The following is a 12,792-nucleotide window of genomic DNA, read 5'->3' as shown; positions in this document are numbered from 1 at the left end:
CGATAGCCTCCATAAACTGTTGCCTGCACTCATGAAGGGCGTGCTGCCTGTCTGGTAGGAGGGGCTCAGGACACAGAAAACAAAACCTAACTCAGATTAAACTCAAAAATCAACCGTTTTCAGGTTTTCTACTTACTGCAGCTCAGAAATAAAAAAAGAGATAATATGATTACAGATACATTTAGGAAAATGGGGATTATTAGTAGAATTAAATTTTTAAAATAAATGATCTACCACCATATGCAGTGCACACAGTTTGATTACTGTGGCCTCCAGTGAAATACATCTACCTCACTCACATGAACACACTTTGCAAGAACAGCCACTGCTAACTGAGATATTTTTTTAGATATTTTTTTATATAATCAGTATTATTTATTTAAAAATGGTTCCTACCATTTAAAATAATTATTTTACAGAAAATGCAGCATCTGTCTCAGGTCTGTAAACCTGCAGTAGGTTTTGATGATTTTCTTTATGTAATAGATTTAAATTGCTGGGGTCAACTTGAGAACTGCGATTTGAACTTCAAGAGAAAAGGGATGTTTTTCACAGATCATGTAGTCATAAAAGACTCGACTTGGATTGAATATTTCAATCTAAAACCAGATGGCTTCAATGAAGAGCTGAAAAATTTGATGCAGAACATATGATGCTCTCAGACAGTTTTTTTTTTTGTGAATTACATTACTTTCTTCATATTTAAGCCACTTAAAAAGGACCAGTGCGAAGGATTTAGTGCCATCTAGTGGATTATGGAGGACTAGTAGATTGCAACTAGCTGGCCTCAGCCTCTCCTTACAGTGGCCATGAAAATGTGAAAGACACTGTCTACAGTCAGTCTTTGGTTTGTCTGTTCTGGACAAACAACAACAACAACATGGTAGACTTTACAACTCCACACCCTCTGTAGACATAAACAGCTCATTTTAAGACAATGAAAACGCACTGTTTTGTCTTGTATTTTACGTAGTTTTTATCTTGTTGTATCCTGTTACATCTTTTATCCTGTTTTTGTTTTGTTATGTACTGTTACATTGTTGGCGTCTTCTTACACATTTTATGCAATTTTCATCTTCATCTTCATCTTGTTATGTATCGTTATCTCATTTTTGTCTTGTTATGTTTTCATGTCATTTTTACCTTTTATGTTGTTTCTGTGGTAGTATGTTGTTTCATCTTGTTTTCATTTTATTACATCTTTTTCTGTTGTTTTTGTCATTTCTTTTCATCCTTGCATTAAAACCAGCTTGATTTGAAGGGTAAAAAAGTACATTTGAGGGGTAAAAAGTAAAGTGTTTTCAAATGTAGGGAGTCAGAAAAAGAAATACTCAAGTTAAGTACAGATACCAGATACACTAAGTGTAATTTTGAAAATGCTGTGCAACTATTTAGCGTGTCTTGTAACTTCCTCCACAAAATCTATACTTATATATTCTATATTTACTTTTTGTGATCTTTAAAATAAAGATTTAAATGTGAGTATTGGAGAGCCACAGAGAAAATCAATGAGAGGCATTTCATACAATGATCAAAACATTCATTCATTCATTCATTTTCTGTAACCGCTTGGTCCGTAAGGGTCGCGGGCTGCTGGAGCCTATCCCAGCTGACATTGGGCGAGAGGCGGGGTACACCCTGGACAAGTCGCCAGTTCATCGCAGGGCCAACACATAGACAGACAACCACTCACACTCACATTCACACCTACGGGCAATTTAGAGTCACCAATTAACCTAGCATGCATGTCTTTGGACTGTGGGAGGAAGCCGGAGAACCCGGAGAGAACCCACGCAGACACGGGGAGAACATGCAAACTCTGCACAGAAAGGCCCTGCCCCAGCCGGGGAGCTGGGGGATCGAAGTCAGGACCTTCTTGCTGTGAGGCGGCAGTGCTAACCACTGCACCACTGTGCCGCCCATGATCAAAACAAATATTCATAAATTCAGAGAAAACAAAAAGTCAGACCATCTATATTTCTCCCCTCCCTCTGACAGCCCTCCACCCGTCCGGTGCATCAATCTATTTAAGTATTCGCAGTTTCCTGTGTTAAGCAGCTTCAACAAACTCAGCAGAAGCAGAACTGATTCCTCTGTTGAAGTTAAAATATAATAAATGCAACTGCAATACATTTTGCTCCCTATAAAAGACAGCAGAGCAACAAGTACAAAAAAGGTTAAAAAAAAAAAAAAAACTCATGTCAGACCCTGATCATGTTTGACCACAGAAACCAACAGCATGAAATGAAGCCTGAGAGGAAACACAGAGCGCTTGTGAAACTGTTTTCTCATTTTCTAAAAAGTGTAAATGTAAAGTAAATAAAGAAAGAAAAATTATGTAACAAAAAGAAAGGATGACTGAAACAGATTTTACTCACTGAGTAAGAAAAAGCACATCAAACTGTGATAGACGTTCATGTTGGAGGCTCTGATGGTTTCTCTCTGCCTCTCTTCCGTCTTCACTGGTAAACCAGGAACTTCTAACTTCTCTAAATGATGCAGTCCCTCCTTCAACACACTCCACTGTACTCTCCTCCCCTCTTTAACCCTCATAACATCCTCCCGACAGAGTAACATTCATTGTCCTCTGGGGTCCATTTGGACCCCAACTGGTTTGACTGTTAAAAAGCACAAAACATAACATTGTCACACAAATTTGTGTTTCATCTTTTTATTCAACTTCAGACCAACCTATTAATACAAATTTTACACTTTTTTTGTAATTCCTACCTTATTTATATGAAATAATAGCTATTGTTTGATTTTCACAAAACTGAAATTCTGAATAATTTCAAATATAGTAAAAATCAAAGGCAAATAAGTTGATGGATTATCAGACACTGGTATAAGTCAACTTCCATCAGGATTTTTTTTTTTGTGTGTGTGTGTGTGTGCTGTGGGGGGGGGGCAGTATGGCATGACAATTTGCCCCTTTGCACCCCTTTTGCTGTGGGGTACTTTTGGACCCCAGAGGACAACGAACGTTACTAAATTTAAAAAAAACACCCATAATTCAATCAAATTACTTCAAATTTATTTTAGTTGTGAAGATCATAGTATTAAACAGCCCCCGTTATTTTCAGACCATTTGATGAAAAAACAAGCATATTATGACAGAAAAAAGTTTTCGTTTGGGGTCCAAAAAGACCCCAGGACATCATGAGGGTTAATGTACTGGTCTTTCCTCCACTGCAGACTCAGTCAATTACCTGCAAGTTTTTGCATGATTTGATGATGATTTTCAACCCACATATTCAAATGATTACAATACAAAGACAGGATATTTAATGTTTAAACAGATTTTATTGTTGTTTTTTTTGTAAGCTTGTCTTTGCACTGTTTTCAGCTATATGTAACAACAATGAGACTTTATATCTGAGGGCTGTGCTATGAAGGAAGCTCAACACAGCCAGGCTCTCTCTGCATGAGCTGCTCGACAAAACCTAAAACCCCAATTAAAGATAACACCCATCACAATGATGGTTATCAACTTGCCATGTTAAGTCAGGCTTACTTCCTTTCTTCCCCACAGAGTGAAGCACTCACGAGCCACCCACTTCAAACAATATGAACAAGCTGCTACAATTAAGAGCTATGGAAAATATAAAAAAAAATTATGTCATGGCAAAAAGCAACAGTGTTGCTAAAAATGCAGCAGGAGAAGAAGAATGCTGTCAGAAAATTATTGATCTATGGGTGATTTTCATGCCAACATATATTTTTAACATGACAACTGTATAACAGTTCAACTTCTTACAGCAGATTTAAACATGATGCTGTTGGTGTGATACTGATTGATGATTTTCCGTGATAAATAGGACAGACTGATCAATTTTCTGATCAGTGTTCTGAGCTGCATTATCAGCAATGCAAATGATTAGCAAAAAGGGCACTACATCTTAATCTCATTATACAACCCTGTACTTGTGCCTTATCTTTCTGTCTCAAACCTAAAACTGTGTCACGTGTCATGGAAGCAGTGAGGGGAAGGAAATGCAGTCAACTGAGGCAGAGCTTGATGCAGTTCAATGATTTCTTTACACCAAAATGAAAATACAAAGGCTTACAGGATGGTGAGGCAGCCAGGGGTCAAAACCAAAGGCAGCAATCCAACACAGGCAGACAAGTCCAAAAGGAGCAGGAAAGAATCCAAAATCCAAAATAAAATCCAATAAAGAGGCAAGTTTAAACCAGCAGGTTGGGGAGAAACAGGTTCAGGTAACAGAGAACTCTAACAGGCGCTACAGAGCCAAGACATGAAGCACAGCTGCAAACATAATGTAATGAACTGGCATGCAACAAAAGGTGAGTGGCTGATGAACTGTTTGTGTTTAAATAAACATTTTGCTACCTTTTGTCAGGGCTGAACGCAGCCCTAATAAGAGAAGTGAGAAGTGTGTGTAGTTAGGTGGGATAGTCAGGTGAGGGGGAGAGGAAAACATCTGATGTCCAGGAGAACAGCACTGGAAGTCCCAGGGAAAATGTGAGGAATGTGGCTGGAGAGGAGGGAAAGGAAGACGGACTGCAACACTGTTATTTAAAAAAAAAAAATGCAAAGGGGGGCATGTTATTTAAAGTGGCATTGAGATGAAATATCCATATATCCAGGAAGTCCAGTTTGTCCAGTCCAGTTTGAGAAAAAGATCCATGATCCATTATTGTTCCCACTAATTGTGAATGATATCACAATTGCAATATCTGTTCCTAAAAGTGGCGACATACTTGTATCAGTGGCGGTGTAAGACTTCATCATAATGATGTTACAGTCTTATACATTATATGATAATCTGTGGGGTTTACTCTACAAAATATTCTTCCCTGACTTCAGCCTGAAAAGCAGTGCCTCTTGTGTTAAGGATAACACTCAGGCAACAAATGTCTCCTGGGGCCTTCATCATCACATCATCATCACTCCATCTGCTGTGTCCAGTTTGGAGACATTAAAATATATATATTTTTATCTATATACTTTTACAGGGTGTTTTATTCCAGGTAAGTATGGTGTTTTAGTTTAGGTAGTATGGTGGACTTATTTTAATTCTGAAAGCTGAAATCTGAAACCATTTCATAAAATAAAAAAATATGTGAACCTTAAGCAATATAGCAACTTTTAATGTATATTATTTTAGCACATGTACATCTGCACCAAACATGTCTCTCCTCCTTCCACTTTTTTAGTCTGCAAACTATGTAGTTCTCTATGTGCACCTGCTGCCCTCTGCTGGACATTTAAGAGAAGTGCAATACAAACCCCTCCATTAAATTTACCTGTTCTTTGTTTAAGTACCACTCCAGTAAATATAATTTAGTACTGCATGTCTATAAACTTGGGGAACTCACAGGAGGTAGATTAAATTAAATGGTCAAAACTGGAACAGAAGAAGCAAAGTCTCAGGGAGAGAATTATTAAAATCATTTTTTGTTTGTATTTCCATTGCTACAGATCATGATTAATAATAAACTTTTTTACAGCAAACAACAAAATGATCAGAAGATTCAGAAGCTGGAGCTCAGTTCTGGATACGGGGTAAAGCAAGGAAATATAAAAGTCTGTGTATACATTATACAAATAGCATAGTACAGTATATATCTTAACCAGGACCAAATTCAGAATCAATATCAAGCATGTTCTGTTCTTCTGCTTCTGATCAGGGGAGGACTGATAACCCAAAGGTCTGTTTAGGTTTAGTTTTGAATGTATTTGGTCATAAACTGAAATATTTTAAGGTGGCAAATTCATGAGGATGTTTTCTTGTGTTTTTTTCTGTTTTCATGTGTCTGTTTAAACATTGCAACGCTCACTAGTTGACACCAAAAATAAAAGTCAGTTAAGCTATTTCTCAATATTTTATTCATGTACAACACCAGTTAACTGTTGCCTCTAAGATGTTATGCAGCCACTCGCCATTACCAGGGCTATGACAGCGAGAAGCGTTCATGGAAGCGACTCGTCTCGAACAAACAATGGTGCCTCCTGCAGAGGTTAGCATAGATACTGTGATAAAGTCAGTTATCAGAACTGGAGAGTATTTCCTCACTGAAAGAAGAGCAAAGAATGGCAGTGAAGGCTTGTGTCCATGGAAAAGATGTTTTCGCTCTTGTTTGATCTGATGTTTGATCTGACTGATTAAAGTTAGCCTGTGTTAGACATGATAGACAGATAGTTTGTCCAGTCACCGATAACAGTGTTTGTTGAGCGCGCTTGCCCTTTTTCAAACAGTTTCTAAGGATAGTTCTGTGTAACAAGCCATCTGGTGTGTCAGGTTAGACAGGTGACAGCTCAAATTAATGCCGCAGTTTGGAAGTGTTTTGTTCTAGAAAATAAAAATAAGGTGGAATGTTGTCTGTGTAAGAACAAACTAAACAATAACAGAAGTGCACAATTAGTTGACTATAGAATTAAACGTCGCCACCCTCACTAGTCGGCACCAGAAATACTAGTCGTTAAAACTATTTATCAATATTTCATGCACAATTCCAGTTATCTGTTGCCTCTGAGATGTTATGCAGCCGCCAGCCACTAGTTGGGGCTGCAGCCTCATCAGACGGCAGTCCCTCTCACTGTACGCCAGATGCACGTATGCCCCGATCGCCCAATGGTGAAAAGAGGAAACATACTCTTTTTCTTTTTTTTTGCCCAGGGCAAAGATGCCCCTTTCACTCCCCTTTATGTTGCAAGTAAAAAAAAAAAAACTTCCTGTTTTCTTTCGTAATCACTTTTCCTTTACATCAGTGGAAAAATACAAAAAGCAAAGAGCTGTTGTCATACCACAACATGTTCTGTCAGCCTGGTCTCACTAAATACAGTATGAATAAAACACCAACGTCAATGTCTTAAAGGACCAGTGTGTAGGATTTAGTGACATCTAGTGAAGAGCTTGCAGGTTGAAAACACCTCATCTCACTCTCATCTTCCAGCTCTCATCTACAAAACCCATGAAAATTGTGAAAGGCCATATCGAGAGCCAGAATTTGGTTTATTTGTTCTGGACAAAATGCAGAAATATAGCGATACAACATGGCGGTCTCCATGCAAAAAGGGTTGACGACTTTTGTAAATATAAACGGCTCATTCTAGGGCATTTTCAGTGGCAAACAAGCATGGAGTGCCTGAACTCTAGTATAGTCTAATACCTCTAGTACCTGTACTCTTTTATTATGAGGCCATGCTGTTGTAACCTCTCCAGAATGTGTCTTGGCACTGTCTTCCAGAAATAAGCATGGATGTTCCTGAAAAAAATGCCTGGATGGCAGCATATGTTGCTCCAAAACTACAGATTAACTTGCTTAGCTGTGCAATGTTCAAAACAGGTGTACATTTTTTGAGCGTTCAGCCTTTTTTGCCATGTGTTGCAGACACCACATTCAGAATGAGTATATATTTACAAAAAACAATAAAGCTTATCAGTTTGAGTGTGAAATGTCTCGTCTTTGTACGGTTTTCAACTGAACAGAGGTCTAAAAGGATTTGCAAATCAGTGCATTCAATTTTAGTGTCACAACTTTTTTGGAATTGGGGTTTGTAAATACAAAAGTCCACCTCCACTCAGCCTGGAGGAGTCTTGTGCGTTGCATCCTGTCAGCTCAGAATATGATCCGTCTGTCAGGTGCAACACCTTGATCCAGTATGTTGTGGAGCAGGTCTCTGTAAGATGTGAGCACAGCAGTCTCCAGACATTAACCAGGGTTAGAATGGCTCTTGTCCCCACCCTCCTCCTCCTCACCCAACGTGGTCACACAACCTTTCGTGGTGTTGGGTCTTTAATCTAAACCCCCTCGCTTGATTTTCCAATGTCTATAATTGCATTTCTGTCATAGGTGATGACAGACGTGACACATTTAAGCAATAAAGAGGTAACAATTAGATTAAATGTGGCAAAATTTAAAGGAGCTACCGGCCACAGCATCAGCATGCAACACTATTCCCACAGAGAGGGAGTATTTTAAATAAAAGACTTCTCTTATTTATCATATTCTTCATCACCTATTTTTTAGGTGATAAAGGTGATCCAATCCATTTTTTTTTTCCAAGGTTATTTTTTGGGCTTTTTTGCCTTCAACGATAGTGACAGCTGAAGGTATGATAGGAAAGGGGGTGAAGAGACAGGGGATGACACACAGCAAATGAGCTGCAGGCGGGACTCGAACCAGCGGCTGCTGCAGAGGACTAACAGCTTCAATACATTGTGCGTACATCCTACCGACTGTACTAAAGGGACGCCCAGGTGATTCAATCCTTATAGGTGACCCTATTTGTAGGATAATTTAAAAAGCTGTAATGTTTGATTGATTGTTTGGTAATGTATTAGGTCACCACTTACAACTAACTGTTGTCAGGAAGCAACAGCTTTATTTTAAGATGCTTACTAGATTGAGATATTGAGTAACAGCTCAAGTCTTAGAATGACGGAGAGAGTGGGAGGGAGAAAATATTGCTGCAACTTCACTGAGGAACTATATACATTAATTTCCTTTAAACTTCAGACAAAGAGAGAGAGACAGGACGGAGAGAAGAAGTCGCTGCAGTTCACCTAAAACTTTGGAATTTTTTAAATTCAGAATGAATATCCATCATGTTCTGTTCTTCTGCTTCTTATCAGGTAAAACTGCTGGAATACTGACAGCTCTTGTACTGCAACCACGACTGCCAGTACTAGTACATATTATAGTAAGTCCAAAGGATATATCAGAATCTGACCCTCATTATCATTCTTTGTTTCAGCAGTGCCATTCGATGGAAACACTGGTTTTGTCAAAGCTCAGTTTACTAAACTGGAAGGCGAAGATTTCAATAACCAATTCAACTTGCCACGGCCAACAAGAAGCAGAATTTACCTCTGTAGGGACGAATGCACAAAAGAAGACCTCCTCATCGAAACACATGGGGTGAGATTAAGGAGTCACAGATACGCGATTAGATATGACAATAATACTAAAAAAGCGCATGTGGGCATCACTGGGCTGAAACAGTCTGACGCGGGACGGTACAAAGTTGGTGTGAGCAATTCTTCTTCACTCGGTTCATACCAGGAGTTCGAGCTCAAAGTCAGAGGTGAGTTGATATCTGATACTGAGGACTGCACAATCACATCAGACACACTTTATGCAAGAAACTTTATATTCTAAAATTAAGTTGGAGTGCATTTGAGAGCCTTACTAAAGTAAAACAATCTAATAGAAGCTCATTTTTGTCATAATTTTGCTTAGATTGTGAGAAAGTTAATTATGACCACTTCAGTCAGGATTTTTAACAAAATGATTCTATTCCTCTTTGGGCAGAAAAAAAAGTGAACTATTTTGAATGATGTTAAACAAATGTGTTCACATAGTTTAACATGTGCTAATACTGTTAAATGCAATGGGAAAAAAAAAGCAGAACCTCAGTCATTCAGGTCCACACTCTCCTCAGCCCCTCCTTATATACTTTTGAGTATTGTAACAAAAACGTCCAAAAAATCAGTCCAAGCAACTCCAAAAACGTTGAGACATTATGTAAAAACGTGAATAAAAACAGAATGCAGTGATTTGCAAATCTTATACAACCTAAATTCAATTGAGTATAGTACACAAATAAGATATTAATTACTCAAACTAATAAACTTTATTGTTTTTTGTATATATACACTCATTCAGAAATTGATGCCAGTAACACATTTAAAAAGAGTTGAGACAGGAGCAACAAAAGGCTGACTGACTGTTTGTAAAACACCTGTTTGGAACATTCGACAGGTAAACAGGTGACAGAATCACGATTGGTTGTTAAAGGAGCATCCTTGAAAGGCTCAGTCGTTCACAGGTATGGATGGGCTGAGGTCCACCACTTTGTGAAAACAGTGTGGACAAATAGTCAACAGTTTAAGAACAATGTTTCTCAGCTCAAAACTGCAGGACTGTAGGGATTTCAGCATCTACAATCCACAATATGATGAAAAGATTCAGAGAATCCAGAATGAATCTCTGCATGAAAGGAGCAAGGCTGAAAACCAACATTGAATGTCTGTGACATTTGACCCCTCAGGCAGCACTGCATTAAAAACCCACATAATTGTATAAAGGTCAATACATGGGCTCAGCTAAGACTGATTAATGCAAAGAGAAAGACACGCATCAACAACATCCAGAAACGCTTCAGACTTCTCTGAAGCCAGAGGTCATCCAAAATGGACTGACACAAAGTGGAAATGTGTGCTGTTTTTTTCTTTATCCCATAAAGAAATTTTCCACCTCACTATGCAATCTAACTGTGAAGTTAAAAATAACTACACATCAACCAGCTACAACAGTGTGGCAGAAAGTGTAGTTTTACTTGGAAATTTTAAGTAAAATCAGTACAATAGTTGCTGCTGGTCTAAAAAAAAGTGTGTGAGGCATTTGTGAGGTAATCACAGGAAATATGATTTTATGGACATTTCTATTGTGGCAATACTGAGTCAATGTAGAAGTTCTGCTGTAATTTTAATTATTAAACTGTGACCACACACTGCAGTTCCTCAAAATATTAACGAGTCATAGTTTTCTGCTGGGGAGAGGAAGTGGCACAGAAACACAAGACTCTCGGTTGTTTTGCTCATCGCAAGGTGCCTCTGTTAACCTTTTGATTATTCATAGTGCAACAACAAAAAAACACTTCCTGTTGTCAAAGAGCTGCAGAGACCTGAAGAGCGGGCTGCTGGTTTTCAGGCTGGCAGGAGCTGGAGCTACTTATGTGTCTTTGGGTTAATGATAACTGCCTCACAGTGTTGTTACAATGCTAGGATTTCTCATCTGATAAAACTATTGTCATCAACAGTGTTTTTGATAGCACAGGGAAAAACTGACACAGCTCGGACACTAAAATTTTACACTTTCATTGACGACTAAGGTTGGGTCAATGACCATCACAATGGCTGACAGTTGTTGACCCCTGAGCCCTCTACCATTGTAACATTGTGTTTTAACAGTACAGTTAACTTCAAAATTTTTACCCTGGACTGTACTATTTATCCATCTCAATAGTTTTGGTGCGAGTTGCAACACAAAAAACAAAAAAAAATCTGGATGGATAAACAGCATGACAGGCAAGGGGAAAAACATGGCTTTTTGATTTTGCAGTGAACCATCACTTTAAAAGCTTTTTGTTTTCTAGATAGCGTTGCCATAGAGCTGTTGCCTAAGTTCTGTTTTTGACATGTGCCATTTGTCTTTTCAACAGCGCTGTGTGAAGAAGTCTCTGGAGAGACCAGAATCTACAGCGCAACTGAAGGGGAGAATATCACCATAACATGCTTCCTGTTTTTAAACCCGCAAAACAGGAAGTTCCTCTGCAGGAAGAAATGTGACAAATTTCTCTTTGACACCAACGATGAGAGAGCTTTGAGTGAAAGATTCGAAATCCAATATAGAAACAGGACCCAGTTTGATGTGACCTTCACACAGCTGACCAGGTCTGACTCAGGACAGTACAGGTGCGGTGTGGGAAAACAAGATGCCAAAAATACATGCCAGAAGTTTGAACTCACAGTTGCAGGAGGTGAGTTACTCTAGTTTTCACTAGGCTTGTGCGATAAAACAATAGCAACAGCTATCAGCAATACGCACACCATTAATAGCAATAAGCCATATTGCGATTTTGATACAATTTCAATTAATTGTGCAGCCCTACTTTGTGATGTCAGCAACTATCATATCGTCCAAAGAACCAATATAATATCGTATCATGATGAAACTTCTGATTTACACCCATTATTTCATGCATACTTGCAACACAATTTATGGCATAATGTCCCACCAGGTTAGGTGCGTGAAAATGAATCATTGCCTAGTTTTGATTTGTCACTGTTTGTTCAGTTGTTCCTACTCTCTTATGTCTCTTCAGCACGTAATGCCGTGGTTCTGGCTGTTTGTTTGACTGTAGTTATTGTGCTGATCGCCGTCTGTGTAGGCCTACTGCTCCTCTACAAATGGAAGAGAAGACATGCTGACAGTGAGTAAACTTTCTGCTCTTATCTGCACAACAAATAATTACAAACAAGGAAAATACCTCTGTTGTTTTTTATGTTGCACAGATGTGAACACCAGGAGGAATGGCAGAAACACAGAGGTAACTTTTTTGTATCTCTCAATAATCATCATGCTACTGCTTGTCACTTCAGTAAAATTACAGTTTGTTTTGTCTGTTTTCCAGATTCCCATCTATGAAAACACTGCTGCAGTCTCCACACGTGAAGAATCAATCTACCAAGACCTCGATCCACACAGCAGGGATAACAACGTGTACAGTTCAGTTAGGACGTAACCAAATATATTATTCAGATATCAACAGATGTTCTTTAAGTCCCTCAAATCTGAACAGACAAAATCTTTCCTGTGATTTCAATGTCCATTGAGGACAAGATCCAAACAAATCTGCTTAGCGGGCCAAATCTGGCCTCTGATATCGTGCCAGGTGGCCATGCCTGCCATTTTATGATGCACAATGAAAACTAGAAGAGTCCATTCAGTAGAGTGCAGATCCCCAACAGGAAACCGATGGTGAAGCACCAACTGCAATACCACCACAACTGCCACATGCAACCAGCAGAGATTTGTGAAGGTCTACCATCATTAACATGACCTACACACAAGTTTTCCCAAGCTCAAACTGAAGCAGCTGTTGATCACTTGTGACCCCAAGTCACTTGCAACTTGAAAACACAATGTCTCTGGCCATGAAAACATACAGACACAAAAGTATCCTTAAGTGTAGGGTAAAGCTTGTTGAATGTTATTTTTACCTCATCTAATGTTTAAGCCTGCAGCTTACAAGACATCACA

General features: G+C 38.8%; 1 protein-coding gene across 2 annotated transcripts; it reads left to right on the top strand.

The window, feature by feature from the left end:
• Positions 1-8,487: 8,487 nt before the first annotated feature.
• Positions 8,488-12,335, top strand: LOC146324702 (uncharacterized). 2 transcript variants are annotated; one of them, XM_084720315.1, is made up of 6 exons: positions 8,488-8,600; positions 8,723-9,052; positions 11,192-11,509; positions 11,855-11,962; positions 12,045-12,079; positions 12,164-12,335. In XM_084720315.1, exons 1-6 carry the CDS (start codon positions 8,561-8,563, stop codon positions 12,272-12,274), a joined length of 942 nt encoding a protein of 313 aa, XP_084576441.1. In that variant the 5' UTR covers positions 8,488-8,560; the 3' UTR covers positions 12,275-12,335. The 2 variants fall into 2 exon arrangements, with proteins under 2 accessions (XP_084576441.1, XP_084576442.1); XM_084720316.1 differs by having other exon boundaries at positions 8,495-8,600; positions 8,726-9,052.
• Positions 12,336-12,792: the final 457 nt, after the last annotated feature.

This window comes from Lutjanus erythropterus, chromosome 6, assembly GCF_056507025.1.
Source record: "Lutjanus erythropterus isolate fLutEry1 chromosome 6, fLutEry1.hap2, whole genome shotgun sequence".
Taxonomy (NCBI): domain Eukaryota; kingdom Metazoa; phylum Chordata; class Actinopteri; order Lutjaniformes; family Lutjanidae; genus Lutjanus; species Lutjanus erythropterus.
The sequence above is the reverse complement of the archived record's forward strand: the minus strand, read 5'-3'. Positions and strand labels throughout refer to the sequence as shown.

What these genes read in the sequence shown, in the direction of transcription:
- LOC146324702 (XM_084720315.1), top strand. Translation starts at nt 8,561, where the DNA reads ATGAATATCCATCATGTTCTGTTCTTCTGCTTCTTATCAG. An exon ending in TGAACTCACAGTTGCAGGAG is followed by an intron (nt 11,510 to 11,854) that starts GTGAGTTACTCT and finishes ATGTCTCTTCAG; the next exon opens with CACGTAATGCCGTGGTTCTG. An exon ending in GGAATGGCAGAAACACAGAG is followed by an intron (nt 12,080 to 12,163) that starts GTAACTTTTTTG and finishes TCTGTTTTCCAG; the next exon opens with ATTCCCATCTATGAAAACAC.